The sequence below is a fragment of the Catharus ustulatus genome, chromosome 22, assembly GCF_009819885.2.
Source record: "Catharus ustulatus isolate bCatUst1 chromosome 22, bCatUst1.pri.v2, whole genome shotgun sequence".
In the NCBI taxonomy this organism is placed as follows: domain Eukaryota; kingdom Metazoa; phylum Chordata; class Aves; order Passeriformes; family Turdidae; genus Catharus; species Catharus ustulatus.
This window is the reverse complement of record NC_046242.1, coordinates 8,175,402-8,194,034: the sequence shown is the minus strand read 5'-3', so window position 1 is coordinate 8,194,034 and position 18,633 is coordinate 8,175,402. Positions and strand designations below refer to the sequence as shown.

General features: G+C 37.9%; 1 protein-coding gene across 2 annotated transcripts in view; it reads right to left on the bottom strand.

Moving 5' to 3' along the window:
* The window catches only part of GTF2I (general transcription factor IIi), an 85,911-nt gene that overhangs the window by 8,813 nt on the left and 58,465 nt on the right, over positions 1 to 18,633 (bottom strand). Inside the window, exons 26-43 of one of the 2 annotated variants that reach the window (XM_033078016.1) lie at positions 18,553 to 18,615; positions 17,864 to 17,962; positions 13,494 to 13,559; positions 12,811 to 12,994; positions 11,976 to 12,028; positions 11,407 to 11,490; positions 10,498 to 10,681; positions 10,125 to 10,183; positions 8,356 to 8,394; positions 7,020 to 7,091; positions 6,332 to 6,515; positions 5,761 to 5,819; positions 5,019 to 5,114; positions 4,426 to 4,515; positions 2,849 to 2,914; positions 1,824 to 2,007; positions 903 to 955; positions 305 to 393 (exon numbers count right to left, since the gene is read on the bottom strand). In XM_033078016.1, the coding sequence (XP_032933907.1) occupies positions 353 to 393; positions 903 to 955; positions 1,824 to 2,007; positions 2,849 to 2,914; positions 4,426 to 4,515; positions 5,019 to 5,114; positions 5,761 to 5,819; positions 6,332 to 6,515; positions 7,020 to 7,091; positions 8,356 to 8,394; positions 10,125 to 10,183; positions 10,498 to 10,681; positions 11,407 to 11,490; positions 11,976 to 12,028; positions 12,811 to 12,994; positions 13,494 to 13,559; positions 17,864 to 17,962; positions 18,553 to 18,615 (1,676 nt within the window). In that variant the 3' untranslated portion in view covers positions 305 to 352. Of the gene's footprint in view, positions 1 to 227; positions 394 to 902; positions 956 to 1,823; positions 2,008 to 2,848; positions 2,915 to 4,425; positions 4,516 to 5,018; positions 5,115 to 5,760; positions 5,820 to 6,331; positions 6,516 to 7,019; positions 7,092 to 8,355; positions 8,395 to 10,124; positions 10,184 to 10,497; positions 10,682 to 11,406; positions 11,491 to 11,975; positions 12,029 to 12,810; positions 12,995 to 13,493; positions 13,560 to 17,863; positions 17,963 to 18,552; positions 18,616 to 18,633 lie in introns of those variants that run through there. The other variant, XM_042779897.1, reaches the window with a different exon arrangement.

Genomic DNA, 18,633 nt, shown 5'->3' with positions numbered 1-18,633 from the left:
TTCTTAACAGTTGGCTGGACTAAGAATATTCTAGATGTCACTGATGAGATATTAATGACTGTTAGATAATATTTAACATCTCACAAAACCAAAAGGTAACTTATGTTCTCTCTTCACTGTACTTGTATTCAGCAAACCAGCTTGACTGTAGGAAAAAACTTTATCAAGTTAAAACAGGTAGAACAGAAGCACAAGTAGTATGATGTGAAACCGGCCAGCATACACACCTGGTATGGTTACTTGAATGATCTTTAGGTCTTCAATACCTGCAATATTGTTCACTGCTGTGTTGTTTGTGGTCCTTGCTGTATTGGCATTACTGGAGGAATTATTTTTTCCTAAGAGGATTAATTTAGAAAACATTTATAGAGAGCTCAAAATCTTCAGTCTCATCTATAAAGAAAATATTTGAAAACAACAAATATTGGCAAAGTTTTCAAAGAAGACCTAGTTTCAGTTTCAAAAAGGGAGCATTTATTCCATGACCTACCTACCTGACAATTTTCTACTGGCTGTCTGCACTCCTGTCTCTGGCATGTGTGTCATTTACATGATCTATGTACTAGGAGCAAATAATTTATCTCTAGACCTGAATAACTCCTATGAATCCTACACTACTGGCTACATTTTGATAGAATGTAGTAAAGAATACATTAGAGGCACAATTATTTGTGAATAACCTAAAAATTAATGCTCCCTTGTAAAAGCCATATTTAGACAGTAACTGGTAATGGCTTTTCCTGTTTTAAAAACAAACAAACAAACAATCTCAAGCAAACAAACCAAGCAACTCCAATACAGAATAAATATTTCAGGAATTTGACACCATGCTGCTCTCATAATTAATATTTAACCCTTGAAATAAACTGTTATCTAGAAAGTTAAGCAGTTGCAAAACTCACTTTTGGAACTTTTAGCAGAACTTTCTTTGACAGCTGCCTCAAGCATCTCAGGCCTGCAAACAGATTGAACATTTTGCATACATTAATAAAATTATAACATCAACATTTAGAAAATTCAATTTTCTAAAAATGGTAACTAAGTGATATCCTTTCAGCCAAATAGACAGTCAAGAATGCAATGATTGAGGTTCCACAACTTCACAGAATCACAGGATCTTAGACTGGTTTGAGTTGGAAGGAACCTAAAGCCCATCCAGTTTCTTGCCTCTGCCATGGGCAGGGACACCTTCTACTAGACCAGGTTGTTCAAAACTTCCATCCTGGCCTTGAACACTTCCAGGGATGGGGCAGCCTCAACTTCTCTGGGCAACCTGGCTCAGGGCCTCGCCAACCTCCCAGTGAAAAGTTCTTCCAAACATCTAATTTAACCCTGTCCTCTCCAGTTTAAAGCCATTCTCTCTTGTTCTATCACTACATGTCCTTGTAACTTCTCTTGCCATTGTTTCAGCACTGGTATGGGAGTATCTAAACCTATTCTAGGCAAAAGAAAGAAAATTCTTACAGCCCTCAATAAAATAATCTCCACTCTTCAGCTCTCAATACACAACCAGCAAGCTTTATGAATAGCCCATAAGTGCTCCTTGCAGTAGGAGCTAAACCAACAATGAGATAATTGTGATGGATTAAGAAATATGGACTTGCTCCTCCTCTCACAACAAAGTCTAAGAGTCTTTCAGTACAAAGAGATTATTGCATCTTGTTCCACTTGCACAAGAGCTTTCCAACCATTTCCTCAAGTGCTAAAAATATTCCAGTGTGTATTTTATAGAGTAATTTAGCAACTTGGCAACACAATTTCCTTTTTTGGTCTAAATTTCAATTCTTATAGAACAGATTATCATAGACATATGGGAGCCTTACTTTTTTATAATAAACTTTATTTTGGATCTATTTCTCAGGATCTTCTCTAATCTTGGAATCCCAAAAGTTGAAGGTTGTCGGAAGGGCACTCCCTCAGGCAGTCCTTCCACTTGGAAAACCTCTGGGAAGGTTTCAAACAGTCCATATGGCACCCTCATGGGCCCGTTGAGCCCCATTGCTTCCCCTGAAAGGCAACAGAGCTATTAAGGTACCAGTTAGGTAATAACTGATGTGTACAGAAACAGAGTATCTCTGGTATAAATGGAGTAGAGTAGTAGCACATACATATTCCATTAGGTAGAACCAGCAGGCCTTACCTTTTTTGGTGACAACTATAAGTATGTAGAAAGAAAATTAACCATTTCAAACATAACTCATTTTGTTGCAGTAAATCTCACCATAATTTGCTGAAAATTAGTAATTTGCAGGCAGCTCATGCCACTGGCTTGGTCTACATACAAGACTATCCCTTCTGTATGGCACTTTGTAGCAGGCAATGTATTCTGCCTCTTATTCTTCTAGAGACAGCAACAAGGACAGGTGAGATTAGTGCTCTTGTTCAAAAACCCACACTCAGAAGAGTAATGAGGAGCCATTACTTTCAGAAGTCACTAGTTTCCAAACAGCCTGCACTAGAACAAGTGCTGGAATATAATGGAGCACGTTTCTCCAGATACCACCCATAACCCATAAGCTGTTTTGAGTCATGCAGAGTCATACAAAGTCCTATTTATAAGCAGAGTGATGAAAGCTTAAAATGATGTGCCAGTATGTGAAACCACTCTGTCTGTGGATCATTGAAAAAACTGTAATTCAACTACAACTTCTCTATTTTCAAGTCCAAGTAAAGTAACTAGTGGAAATGTGACACTGGATTACAAATACATGAGAATGAACTCAGATGGGAAATTTTAAGGTACACAAGGATTGCAGGACCTCTGGAATAAACATATGAACACCTCTCTTACATCTAACTGCATGTTCATAAGAAAGGCATCTCAGTAAAAAAGAATCAATAAACATACCACATTTTTCACTAAAAAGATTTTCAACTTCCTGCTTTAAGTTAGCGATTTTGGAACTCCATGCATCTGCCAGGAAGAAATTGGAAGAATTAGAACAACACTCACACAATGAATCAGTCTTTAAAAAACATTTTAACAAATGTTTAATAAATTATTATACTTGATAACCAATTAATTATGGCAGTAAAAATGTGCAAAATGGCTTTAATTCTGCAAAACTATACCCACATCAATCCTCATTTTCCTGAAGCTTTGAAAGGTACTGCCACTAGATAAAGCAAAGGTGATTAAAAGTGAAATTATTCCAAGAGCGATCTAAATTTACTATCAAACAGCATAAAATTTACTATCAGAAAGCATAAAATTGAACCAGTATGCATAACAGTGGCAGAAAGTTCCTCATATGTTCAGTGACAGAGCCCTGAAACACATGCCTCTCTCCTGAGAACTTTAATCTCCAGCACAGCTTCTACTTTAGTGGTGAGATTAATTGTCCATCTAGGTAAGACTTTGTTTCTGACAGCCATCAGAGCAATTATTAAACCAGTTTATTTGTGGCTGCACTAAGTGGGCCATGCCTGGTCTACAAAACTAAAACCTCAGTCTAACACTTTAAAAAGTTGCAGACAAAAAAGCCAAGGTCTAACAGCAACAGGAAAGTCTGAGAAAACTGTAGGCAACTCTGAATATGAATACCACCCATGCTAAATCAGTATCTCATTCATTCTCAGTTGGCTCAGTAGGAGTAAGTAATTCCTTTCTTATATGTTTTATGACCATACAGCTAAAAAGAAAGAATAGAAAGCATAATACAGGCAAAAAAGATAAAGCAAATAACAACAAATTCCTACACAAACATAAGCAAATAAACTCAGAATGCAAATATGCAGAAGGTTTACTGAGACATTGAACTACTTCCTTTGAATGCAGTCCCTTGTCTCACTTGACAATGAAGATATTTTCTGGATTGCAAATTGACCCTGCTTTCAATACTGAGATTTCTGTTCTAGAGCACTGTACTAACAGGCCTACATTCACGAACACAACTACATGACTTTCAGCCCTCTCCAGATTTTCCTTTACTGATTTTCCAGCACTAGAGAGGTCAATCATGGCAATCATGCATAATCAGGTCTGCCAGGCCATGGCTTACAAATGTTAGTTGAAACCCTTTCTGGTCCCACCAGGAATATTTCATATTTGCAGAGGGCTTATGAAATCTATACACAGCATCACATCCCAGCTGGGTTTATGCATTTGGTGGTACTTTGCACCAGAAAAGTCCTCCAAGGGTCTGTAGCATTGTGCAGTAACAGACCAGCAAAAATCTAAAACTGACTGCACCTGAATCAATCAGATCTAATGGATCTGGGCTGCATTTGTACAGCATACTCCACATATCCAGGATTTCTCCAATGCAGATTACTCCATATAATGAAGAACTCAATGTACACAAAAGCAAGAACTTCAGTCATTCACTAACTGTACAACATGAACTCAAAATACATGATATGTAATCCTGATGTTCCATACCAACATTAAAGGAATGCATGTGTGCTAATTCCCCCAACACTTACCAAAAGAAAACCCTCCTCTTCCTGGCTGTTGCCTCGAACTTTTATTGGAGCCACTGCTTTGAGAATCTGTTGTTTGTGCTTTTGTAGGACCTATAAAGAGACATTACATATATAACAGACAGCAGAAGCAAGACATCATACAAAATGAACAACACTTCAAATTTGATTACTAGGGAGATCTTCAATCAAGAACAGAGTAAGTGAATTCTACTCTTGAATCAAGAGTAGAACAAAAAAAAAAAAAAACACCAACTTTAAGAAGTTCTAGAGCTGTATTTAAGCATTTAATACTACTGACCAATTCTATCACTTCTCTGGTCAGGACTACACCAGTTCCCACATCTCTACTTGGAATAATGGGCCCAAACCCCAGCACTTAACCAAAGCATCATCTACACAGCATGCAACTGTTTCAGAAATTAAAAATTAAGTTGTTTCTATATTGAAGTGTATCTGGAGCCTTGAAATGAAATAGAGTTTGCTACATGAGGTGTATGTTACTTATGGGCTATGAAAGCTTAGAAGAACAGAAAATATCAGAAGAATATAACAAAAGAACATCAGAAGAATATTTAAGGATATTTTTTCCATACTGTCTTCAACAGTAACTTCAATCTCTGGGATTGACTCTGGGATACTTGAATTCTCTGAAGAACTTCGTGACCTTTTGGAGCACCTTGGACTCAATGCTGGAAGCCAAAAGAACACAAGGTGTAAAGCACAAATCTTGCACACATAATAAAAGAACAGCTGTATTCTAAGAGTTCTAACTGACTGAACTAAGTAGAGTGTGCCCAGTAACACCTGAACACTACAGAGATGCTCACAATCATAAAAAGTAGGTTTAGTGCTCTTGAAAAAGGCACACCTAAATATTCCACTAATTCAGAAAAAAAGACTATGTTTTTCCAAGTGTGAAGGAGAGTTTTGGTACTTTTTATTATCTAAAACCCAAAAAATTACTAACATCTGAATTTTCAACAGAGAAAAAAATTTTTTATTCTTTTCTTATAAAACACCATTATTTTTTACAGCAGTTCACAGCTCTCAGTTAAAAATTGTTGAAGCCACTAAAAGTGAAATAAAAGTTGTCAAAATTGAGCAAATTCCATTTTCTGCACTAGAATACTCAAGTAAAAAAGCAGATCCATCTATGGTTTGAGTGTCTTTCTCAAATAACAGCAGATTTAGAGGCAACTATGCTAGGTCATCTTAAATAATGCCCTTTATTTACAACACCTGTATTTCTCAACCACAAAGATCTCTCAGTCTTCTAGGGAAGCAGAAAGAAAGTATTTACAAATGGATGGTAGTAAATAATATTTAATTGTTTACCTTTTGACTTTAATTTATTAGCCACTTTTAGAGGCAAATGGGAAATGACAAAGTCGGGCCTAGAAGTTAAACAGAACAAATCCAATCAATTGCAAGTCAAGTCATACAGCAAAATATTACCAATTTCTTGGAATTCAGTTGATTTCCAATTCACATAATATCAGCTCTCTACAATGAAATTCTGTTAGGAGCATGGATGACTCTCCATCTACTATAATCACAAAAAAAACCAAAAAATATAAAGCTGTATTTTCTATTCTGCAATTTTCTTCTGGGTTTACTTCAAGAATGAAAAAAAAAAAAAAAGGGAAGAAAAAAACAGAAGGAACAAAGCTTCCAGGTACAAGACCATTTCCCCCTCTTAATTCTTGATGCATGAAACATACAATTTATACATCTACAGGAATTTAATGAGCAATGTATGTCCTTGTATGAGATAAAACATATGTACAAAATATTCTTTGTGTTTCATGGAAGCAGAGTTTAGGTAGCGTTTAAAGCCTAGAGTTGTTGGGAATGAAGAGAAATAACTTCAAAATCAGAGGTGAAAATCAATGGATCACACACTTACTTCTTAATAACAAATGAGATTCTTTTACTCGCACGCATGATCCTTTCTAGGCGTGGAATCCCAAACCACGTGGGGCTCCGGAAGGGAACTCCTTCTGGCAAGCCTTCAACCACCAAGGCATCAGGGTTTGATTCAAACACAGAATAGGGAATTTTCACTGCCTCTGAAAGCCCCAGAGCTTCGGCTGAAAATAAAGATTCAATGATGGATTATACACTTAAAAGAGTGGAATTTTATCTCAAGTGATTTTAAGAGTCTTGTCTTACAGAAGCTCTGCTACTCAAAGCTAACAAGCCCTCTGCAAAAAAATAGAAATATTTAAATATATTTAAACAGATTCCCTATTATTTTCTGTGGAGTAACTGCAAAAGGGAACTTGGCTCATCTTGTTACAGATAGTATCTAATACAGGCCTGTAGTGCCTAATGTTTTATTTTCAAAACTTCATCCAAAAGCTTTTGTGCGATCATCTCATCACACAAGCAGAAAAGTTACAGCCTAGGATGTTGTTACAAAAACATTTATGTCAGTTCTAGGAAGGAGTAAGTAAAACATAGGTATGAGGAGTCAAGATTTCCATTTCTGTCCTAGTACACTTCTGATGCTTAAGTAAATACAATAACATTTACACAGAGGAGTTTTAAAATGCAGCAGCATTACAAAACAGTTCATTTAGCATTTAACTTACCAAACTTCTTACTAAATAGATCTTCTACATCATTTCTTAGCTTTGTGATCTTGAAATTCCAATCATCTTTCCCTGAAAACCAGAAACAGGTGTCAGAGTATCACCCACCTCTAAATACAGAAGTACATTTGAACATCTTTCAACATAAGAACATGAAAACTAACACCACAATTACAGCTGATTAGACAGGGACACACACAATGAGTAATGATTATTAATAGCTTAAATGATGCACATAATTACCTCTACATAATAAAAAATCTGTTTAATTTCAAACACTGACCCTAGCAGAACAAATTGTTCTTCAGAGCCTTCAGATGCAGGAAGGAATTATTTTAGTGGTTCTTACAAAACTGGAATTAATTAATCATAGTGTATAATAACACTCTTTAGAGTAGAATATGAGGATTTAAAGAATGCTTTACTAAACATTTTGATTACTATTAAAAAAATAATCTTCAGTCCTATTCTCTATTGTAAATAAAAGCCAATTAGAAGAGTGCTAGCCAGTGCAGACAATTTGTAGCTCAGACAGAGAAGAAAGAAAAGGATGTCCAATAAAAAGCACTTTTTTTCCTTAACAAATGGCATTGTAGGGGGTTTGCATGGCCTGGCTTTTGGTAGCAGTGGGGTTACAGGGGTGGCTTCTGTGTGAAGCCGCCAGAAGCTTCCACCATGCCCTGGTGGCTCCAAAGATGGACAACCTGCTGGCCAAGGCTGGGCCAATTAGAAATGGTGGTAATGCCTCTATGATAAAACATTTAAGAAGAAAGATGAACAAAACAAGTGGAGGTGCAGTTGTAATTGCTGCCAGAGAAAAGCAGGGTGAGAACATGCAAGAGCAACAACTGTGCAGACACCAAGGGCAGTGAAGAACAAGGGGGAGGAGGTGCTGCAGGTACAGAAGCCATGATTCCCTGCACTCCACAGTGCAGCCCATGGAGAGGCAGCTGTGCCCCTGCATCCATGGGTGCACACATCCAGGGTGCACAGATCCCCTGGAGGAGCCCATGGAGGAGCAGGTGGATGCTTGGAGGAGGCTGTGAGCCTGTGGGAAACGCATGGAGAGAGGGGCACTGCTCCCAAGCTGAAGTCGCCTGTCCTTGAAGGACTGCACCCCATGGAAAAGTGACCCATGCCATAGCAGGCTGAGGGGGGATGCTGCCTGTGGGATGGACTTGTGCTGCAGCAGTCTGGGAGAGGACTGGTGCTCCTGAGATGGATCCATGTCAGAAAAGTTCACAGGGAACTGTCCTCCATGGGAGGGACCCCAGGGTGCAGCAGGGGAATGGCTTCTGTCCCTGAGCAGGGGAGAAGCTACAGGCAATGAACTGACCATGGCCCCATTCCTCACACAGCTGGGGATGAGGAAGAGCTGCAAGGAGAGAGGGGTGGGGGAAAGGTGTTCTTAAGGGTTAATTTTACTTCTCATCCTGCTCTGATTTTGTTAGCAATAAATTCACCTTATATCTCTATGTTGAGCCTGTTTTGCCCATGGAGGTATTTGATGAGGGATCTCTCTCAGTCTTTATCTCAACCCTGAACCCTTCTTCATATTTTTTCTCCTCTGTTCAGCACCAGAGGGGAGTGAGTGCACAGTGGGTGCCCATGGAATCACACTTCATTACTTTCCATTACAAGTGACAAATGACAATTAACTGCTACTGAGCCAAAATGACTGAGCTGTGAAAAGCATGCAAGAAGGAAGCTATACAGAATTTTTTTTTACAAGTAAGATTTTTTTTATTAATAAATTACCTATTTTGCTTATTTCTAGTGTCTTACACATCTGTGGCAAGGTGCATTAATTTTTTTTCAGTCTGGCATACTTGATGGATTTCACAAGTATTTAACACCTGCACATGTGTTTATAGTTACTCACATGTTTTAGTCCTAGTGGCAAAGGAATCAGACTGACTAATTCACTTTAAAAAATTGCTATTCACAAACTATCTGTTGATGGCACAGAATTACTATTTTCCAAAATACTAATATTTTGTTTGAAAAAGTCTAATGCTCTTTAGCAACATCAAGTTTGCATCTGCAGTAAAAAGATCCTTGGTCTTTGTCTGGGAAGTGGTTTTCACTGGGCTCTAAGCCTGGAGAATATTTCCTGTGTTTATTTCTCTGACATTAGACCCTGGACCCCAGTAAGCATGGTGGGCACTGGTAATTCCAGAATCACCTACAAATTAGTGAAAAATACAGTGAAATAACTAGTACAAAAAAAATAAGTATTCTGTACATTCCAACAGTCTGAGGTTTAAGAATCATCCTCACTACTCACCTGTTCTTTCAGAATGAGGATTTTATTAGCTGGGTTTTTACTGCTGTCACTGGCACATGCTATTACTACTTTGAAAAAAACCCAAAATTGATTCTGCCTTTCCTTGCTCCTCAAGAAAAGTAGCCTTTTCTATTCAACTGTCCTCTTACTGAATAGGAGTTTTTTCCTAAAATCCAAAAAACATCCACAATACCTTGTGATCATGTAAGGTGACTACTGCTTGCATGATTATTAAAGCATATTAAATCATATCACTTATTTTTTCCTCCAGCAAGTTAAAAACATAGGATGCCCTGAATCTTGGCTTGTATTCTTACTACACACAGATTCAGACTCCTGAAAAACCCAATGAGATCTGGATTGCACATTGCTGTAGTAAGAAAGCATCAAGACACTTCATTTCTGGGTATTCAGAAATAAACCCCAAACTGATTCATCTCCCTGCTAAAGGCATGTCATGCTTTCAAGACGTCCCTACAATTCCTTACCAAGAGACCTGAAAGAGCCCAGGGCCACCTGTGAAATCCCAAGGGACTCCAGACCTTTGACTGAGGCCAGGACAGTAACTCCAGTTCTCTGGGGCTCTAAAGGTGACCCAGTTTAGTTATTCAAAGGCAGCAGAGACTGCAGCAGGGTTTCACAACACAGGAAGCCATCCACATTCACAGTGATCAGTTTATTCCTTCCAACCCTCATGAAGAATATGCCAGCACATTCATCATACATGGGTTACCTCTTGAAAAATGCTGCACTGACCTAGCTGCATGTCTGACCCATCAAACCCTTCCATTCCCACTTGGAGACGGCACCTCTCTTACCTTGAATGTTCGATCTGGCCTGAACAACTCTGCTTGGAGCATGAGCTAGAAGCTCTGGCCTGCAAACAAGACACAAATAATCTGCTTATTCTTGGCATAAATTAAATACTGCTACCTATTATAACATGAATTGAAGAGTTTGAATTTTTCTATTCTGTTTTTCACATTTGTCAACATACTAACAGATATGCAAAACATATTCTGAAATACATGTCTGGATTGCAAAACGCCCACTTTATGATGCAGAGTATTTAATTTGCCTATTTGATAACTAAAGACAAATGTTTCATGACTTAATGAAACCAAGTGCTTGATTACACATAGGGTGCTTGTTTAGACTCATTCTTAAAAATCCTTCTATGTTTAGACTTACCTTTTAATCACAAATTTTATTCTGTCGCCCGCTTCAATTATTTTTTCAAGGCACGGGATTCCATACCAGGAGGGACTCCTAAAGGGGATGTTGTCTGGCAGCCCCTCAACACAGAGATCATTTGGATGAGCTTCAAATATCTTGTATGGAACTGCTTTGGGCTCACTGCTCCCCAAAGCCTTGGCTGTTGGAACAAAATATATCCAGTAACTGTTCAGACTGACCTATCAACCTCCATTAAAAGCTAGCTGATATCAATTCCTCAGGTTGTTGCAATTGTGATCTGAAAGTGTGGAACAATGCAGAACATCTAAATCCAACAGAACCCAAGTCTCTGCACATACAAAAGATAAAAAATTTGGAATATTGTATGATGTTGCTGTTGAGCAGTCACAATATTAGGCTGAACTGCTCACTGGGGTATAACACATTTGTTTTATCCAAGGCTGTTAATTTGTTATAGAGTATCATGAAAAATTTTATTCTAGCTCTTAAGAAGTTGACTATTTTTTCATATTAGACAGAACATAAAAATTCACCCAGAAATGTTTTAATCCTAATTACGACGATATTGCAGTGGATATAAGTAAACGGCTGTTTCATTCACCAAAGGAAAAAAATCTGAATAGGAAGGAATTGAGAGCAATCAGAAGAGCTGTATATATATGATCTCTACTTCTTTTTAAACTATGAAATTACCTTGTATAAAGGTAATATATATATTACAAGTATACTGCTTGTGTAAGCAGTAAACAAAACCATTATTTTTCACTGGACTTCCAGAATTCTAAATACTTGAAAAAAAAAAATCTTAACAAAGGTCTCATTTACGTAGACATCGAAGGAATGAAACCAACCTTCAAGAAATACAAAGCCATAAAGAAATGGAAATAATAATACTGTACTTACCATAACTTTTACAGAAAAGTTGATCTACCATCTTTCTCAGTCTGGTGATTCTGGCATACCACTCCTCTCTTGCTGGATTTATGGCTGACACAGAACAAAACCAACATTCCTTAATTATTTTGGTTATATTTTCAGTTGTTCAATTTATATGATGCATAATCATCCTGCATTTTCAGGTAACATGTAAATGCTGTGAGTAAGAACTATGAATTCAATGTGGAACTAGAAAAAATGATCATAAAATAATGACAGAATATTAAAACTGACAAAACTCCACTGAAGCAGTGACATCACTCTTGCTACAAAACACAGGGAGTGTATTGGCCTGAGGAACTGCAATACTAACAAGTAGCTGGCTCACTGTTTTTCTTTCTGCCAAGATGAATCAAATCCATTGACAGTAACACTAGCTTGCATAACCAATGAAAAACTCTATAGCTAAAAAAAATTTAAAATCAAAGCAATTGCTTGCAATGGATTATTAGTAAAAGCAAACTGTAGCCCCCACTAAGACTGACAAAGAGGAATATCATACTGAGCTTGTACAACTCACACATTTGAAAACCTACCTCCTGAAATTGTGTTGGTTGGTGGAGCAGCTGGCAAATTCAGAAGTTCAGGCCTGAAAGATTTAAGATATATGTTTCAAGAGACAGACACTTTGAAAACTAGCCTGCAGCTACAGCCTCGAGTTACAACTTAGTGAAGGATCAAAACTAAAAAACCTCCCAGGGAACATCATGACCCCCAGCACTAAATTCCACCCAACCAAATTATCCTATGAGCTGGCTGGAGCCCTACTGACAAAACCTTTTTCATGTCCAGTACCCATATCTGCTGGAGCTGTAACATTTCATGGTAACATACAGGTTCCATTAAACTTACCTCTGAGTTCCAAGATACACTTAACCAGAACAAAGATCCAAAGTAAAAATTTAATCTCTAAAAAAGTAAACTTCAAAGCAGACCTTCTGTTTCTAAAATACATCTAATTTTATCCACAGTTGAACAAACAAAAAATTAAACATTTTTATGTTTCCCATAGAGCCAAACTGGGTTTCTTAGCTGCTCTGGTTACACATTTCAAAATCAATGAACACCATAAATTAATTTCTGTTAACAACTTAGACATATTTGATAAAGGTAGATCTACACTTCTTCCTCTTTTCTAGTTATCTGCAAGCCTTAGGATGATAGAAAGTGACCTTGTTCCTCTCAAATGTAAGCAACCAGCACCCGTGGTAAAGGCAGCACACACAGAGGCAGGGGCTGCCACTACCCCCAGTTACGGCCATTGACATCAGCAGATTCCTGCCCATTTCAAAAACTCTTGGATTAGGCCCTACACCACTGAACACAGAAAAACAATGAGTAATATAGAGACAAAAATGCCAAATCCCTTACTTTTTAATCACAAACTGGATCTGGTCCTTTACTAGAAGTATACTCTCCAGCCGGGGAATGCCGTAGGTGGTGGGACGGCGGAAGGGAATCCCTTCTGGCAGCCCTTCCACATACAGATCTTCTGCATGTGACTGGAAGAGTGCAAATGGGATAGTCACTGGACCTTCTGCTTTTATAGCTTCAGCTGTAAGGAAAAAGGAGAATAAAAGCATTAGACTGGTTTGTGGCTCTACTCAATTACCTGTTTGATATCACTCTGATAAACATAAGCACTGCAAAACAATCATAATCAAAAATGAACAATCAATGAGTGGTAGCCTCTCTTCAGTGCCATTCTAAAGAGTCCTTCACTTAAGGACTCAGTGTAATTGCAGAGAAAAGGACAGCTCTCTCAAATGTGGATGCCTAAGATGTGTGAGCACGCAGGTGCTCCAGGAGACTGAGCACAACTGAAAAATAAAATCAAGTTTCGTACTTTGGTGCCTAATACAGATATCCCGTTTTGAAATTACTCTGCTCATCAAAAAAGCTACTTTCCCCAATTTTATGTCTTCTAACAGTATTTAGTCCTTTGGTGCTGTCAGTTCTGGTGTGCTCCTGAGCCAACAGAAGATGCATGCCATAGAGCAGTCTGTCACTTGCTGTGACAAAGGCAATGCCTTGGAAGGGTGTGTAACACGTACCGTATTTTTTTTGAAACACCTCTTCAACTTCTCTTCTCAAGTCTGCAATTCGCATATTCCATTTCTCTGCAAAGAAAAGAGGATGACATGTCAGGCTATAAACAAAACTGAGACTCTCTTGTAAAATCTGTTTTACCAATAAATGAAATATGAAGTGTGTACTTCTACTGATCACTTGCAAACAGGTGCCTGCTGACTACTGTACAGACTACACCTTAAAATGCATGGATACATTCAGAAAAAAAGTAAAGTACAAAATAAAATATTTAAGATTACTTCCCAAACTTGTATATTAAATGAAGTTAAAAAAACCACAGCACAAACCAGGTTAAAGTAGCTTCCAAACATGATTTCTCCCTTCAATGACTACCACCAGGGGTAATAGCTGCTGGTTATAGCTGTTGTTGATAGTTATCTAAATTTGGGTGCTGAAAAGCTTAATTTGTGAAGATTGATAAAGCTTACAGAAAGTGCATGGAGTTGTTTTGGTGCAAATCTGTACAACTACATGGATCAGGAGGCATCTGCCATCTTCTGCCTTAATCCAGTATTTTTCCAAGCCCTGGTGTTGCAAAATACCCCCATAAATCCTATTTCTGAAAGGAAATACAGCTGCAAGACAGAAGCTATCCAAATCCAAACCTGAAATCCATGGAGAGCTGGACTAAATGGCAGAATTTTAACATCTAATTTTCTGCCTGCAACAGAGCACACATTTCCACTGTTTTTGTATTATCTCCATGCTTTTAGGAAAATCCCACCACTCTTTTGTAGATGGTACCAGATGTTGTCTGGCCTTCTAAGAAAAAGTTAAGCAAGTGCACTACAACTCATTTCTTACTCCAAAGACTTGAATCTAATAACTACAAAGGTAAAAAAATGAGGCCATTCAAGCTATTACACTTCCAGTTGTCAAAAAATTCTTATATCAGCCAAGACAGAGGACTGAATTTTGAGTCCATATCAAAAGGGGCTTAAATATTCATTCTCAGACCAAGATACACAACTTTAAAGCATGTATTTAAATTTCTATTTTTAAATGTAATTTCATGGTTGTCAACAGGATAGAATGCTTCAGATGTAGGCAAGAATCAGGAAAAAGGGTGTTTTGCCATGCTACCTCACATCCACACATAAACTCTTGACATTCTAGTTACCTGGAAGATAATCTGCATAATTAACCTGTTTATATTTTGAAGTTTCATCTTTGTGGTTAAATCTATACAATTACTTCTGCTACCCTTTTACTGCTACCCTGTACTGCACAGCTTCTACTATGATTAACACATCTTGAGCTCAACATTTTCTACTCCTGTGTGACTTTCATTGTACAATATTTCCCCCTTTAACTCTAGATACAGACCCAGATGAATCTCTCTCTGATTTCAGCACAACCACAGACTGTATTTTCTATTGACTAATGGAACAATGGATTACCAGCAACTTTGCCACAAGAGTCAGGAAAAAATGAGCCAGAATTGACTGATCTAAAGGGGAAATGCTGCTTTACTCCACAGAGCTGGTGAACACACATGGACAGTCATGGGACAAGGGTGTCTACAGCACCTGTTTGACTCCAGACTGGAACCCAGATTATCCAGCTCTGAGGCAGACTCAATAAGCAGTCTCCTCTGAAATTCAGGCTAGTTTTCATCAGAGGGAGAAAAGGCAGAAAGAATGTCACACCATACTACAAAGAAACCACATAATAGCATATAAATAATAACTGTTCCAAATATTGGTGATTCCTGCAATTTTAGGAGAAGCTGCTCCCATCCAGCCTGGTCATGAAAATGTTGATACCTAACCCATTAAGCTTCAAGGCTTCCAAATCCCACAATCACTGGCCAAATGTACTATGTGGATCTTTTCAATCTATTACACTCTAGTCCCAGTCCCTCCAGTGGAAACACTACAGGGATTCATAATCAAATATATCACATTACAGGCATTTTTATTTGGAATGGTGGATACATAGACAATAGGCAATTGGAAAAAAATCATGAACTGGCACACATTTTGATCTGCACACTGTTTTTTAGCTACTTTTATACTTCATTAATAAGTTGGACTACAGAGATATTTCAAAGTTCAGAGGATTTATCAGGTAACCAGTGTGATTTTTTAATCTGATTGTCAGCATTATTAACCCCTTGGACTCTGACCAAATACTGTAAAAATATTCTTTTGTCATATACTTTGTGCTCATTAGCAAAGTTGAAGACCTACCACAAAGCTAAGCTTACATTCTGAAAAGCAATTTAGTTTTCCCCTGGGCACCAAGATGGATGGTGGCTTCTTTCTATTCCTATATAAACACCTTATGATATATGCAAAACCTATAAATAACAATCCTGAAAACTTTCCCCATCTGTCCATTGTCTCCCCAATTTTACACCTTTCTCTGCTCCTTGGGATATGTTCCAGAAAACACACAATACAAGCAACCTGCACAGTGCACACACGCTGATGCTCAGGTTCTAGGCACACTCCTATTTCCATCACCATGCCACAGAGAACTCTTAGAGGAAATAAAATGGGAAACACACAACTCAGCATGGAGAACACAGAGTAACTCCAAGCATGCTGCAGGTTGACAAAACCTGTGCTCAATAGTGTGCTAAAATGGGGGAAAACCATACATACTTCCCATCACTGTCATAGTGAGACAAGGGGATTTTTTCCCATTAAAACTGTTTAACACAACTGCAAGACACAACTTGAAGCTTACAAACTTTTTATAAAATCTATTAAGAAAGCAAAAAACAATGGAAAATATTTTTGGTGACAACATGGATTACTTTCAGCAATTATATTTTGAACTTCAAATAGCTGGTTCAGAATCACTTCCCAGAGATTATCAATTTCTGGCAAATATTTTACCAGAGACTGGTTAAAATTATTTTGCTTTTCACTTTGTTTTCCTGTTTCCAAAAGAGAAAGAGCACAGCTCATTATTCTTAGGCCACTTCAGATACCTGTTCAATCAAGACATACAGGAAAAAAATCCAACTCAAACATCTTGATCTCATCAGGGTTATGTAAAATGCTGGAAGTCCTTATAAGATGAGACAGATTTCTCAGTTTTCTGAGTGCATGTATCACTGTCATTCTGCACTCATGATAGATTAACAGCCTCCTCTCCCCTATCCTGTCATCTAATACTGGACTTCCATATAAAAGGTGCAAAGTCTTCTGAAATGCCTGAACAGCAGCACTGCAACTACCAAAAGGTGCTCTTTTCCCCAAAACTTCTCACATTCATTTACCAGATTTTGCAATACCATAGCAACATGCCACTTTCTGTATGTGAACCTAAAGGTGAACATGAGAGGCAATAGCCTCAATACAATTTAAGAAGCTCAGAAGTACAGATATCTGAACAATCAGTGAGCTGCAAATCACTGTCATCTAACTGCACACCATCTAGCTCAAAATGAAATTTTCTTAAAACCAGCACAGAGAGAAGATTAAGTCAATTCAGAGCAACATTGAGCAGGTAAGCCTAGAGATAATCTAAAACTGCTCATTATATATTTCAAGCTCAACTAAAACTTCTGTCATCCTAATATGTTATTCGCTTTCCATCTGAACTCAAACCAATTACTCTTTACTTCCAAAACTGTGGCCCTCAAAGCTTAGATGATTTTTCTATTGAGAAAAGGTATCTAACAAAAGCTTCTGCAGCACCAACTCCTCAATATTCTCCTCTAGAAATGCTGTCCTTCTGTTCTGACAAAACCAAAAAAGAAGGATACATGTTCATTGGCACGTTGGTATTAATGATCTTTTAAGAACATCAATCAAAATGTAAGTCACTTTTGCTAAAATTGACATTTGTTATGCAAAAAACATGTAACAAGGATATCCATAAGAAATTTTGTATTTATTTCAATTTCCAGAATTCCTAATGAAAACTCAAATACTCTGCTGAAAGACATATTCCTGACAGTATAAAACCCTATAAAAGCAAACAGATTAAAGTGACCACAAACCAAACCAAACCAAAATACAGAATAAAGGAGAGGTACAAGATCACACAAAATCCCACGTGAAGCATCTTTAAGCAGAGTACACTGAAGTGCATGGATGAGTTTCTCTGCAGAACCCTCCATATAAGGGATCATGCAAGAACACAAGAGGAAAATCCCAGCTTCCTATGTGTCTATTTACGTTGTCACATCGAATAACAAAAAACTACTGAGGTAGCTTATGATGATGATTGTACTGCTGCAATACACCTACACAGAGCCCATGGATCTTAAATGCAGGCTGGCACTAACATGTCTCACTCCTGCAGCACAAAATTAACTTAAACCTTTTCATAAAACAAAAATGGGAAATCAAATTATGTTTAATTTTTATCTCACCAAAGTTGAACTTCCTTCCTCTGCTTCTCCCCATATTGAAAGTTCCCACAGCTGACTTGCTTCTCCTCCGTCTCTCCTCAGAGGGCAGGTAGTCATCATCTTGAAGACAAAAACAAAATCAATGTGTTTTTTACTTGGGAACTTGTGTGCAGCATTCTGACTGCTGTGAATTACAAAACTCTAAGAAAAAAAAAGAACGATGCTTATCAGGGCACAAACTTTTTGCAACAAATTACTTACATGAACAACTTTAGAAAGCTCCTGCTCTTACCTGGAAGGAACAAGTTGTGTCCTCAAATGGGCATAGGCAAAGGTGTAGTGTTAACTGCAAATGTTACATATACTAGCAGTCTGTTTATAAAGAAATGTGCTCTCCAGAATGAATCAATGTTAGAACATCTGGTTCATTCAGTGAGTATTTTTCATTACCAATGCTTGAAAAATCTGCAGAAGATACAATTTGCTGTCTGGCATCATTTCAAAACCAGCCCAGTAAGTCCAATGGGCTTCAGTGTATTGTGCTAATACTGCCCCAGTAGGCACATTTACCAAGCATTTCACAATCCAAACTACAGGCCACACTGGCACACAATTCTCTTCCTTCAGCTCCAAGACGTGTAGGCTGTGGAAAACACATTTTGGATATAAAAATGCCCAACCAACTGAAATCAATGACCAGAGGAACTGACCTCCACTACTACCTTCAACCTCAGAATTCTCACTTCCTCCTGACCACTCATGATGGGAGGAATCTGAAAGAGAAAAAGAGG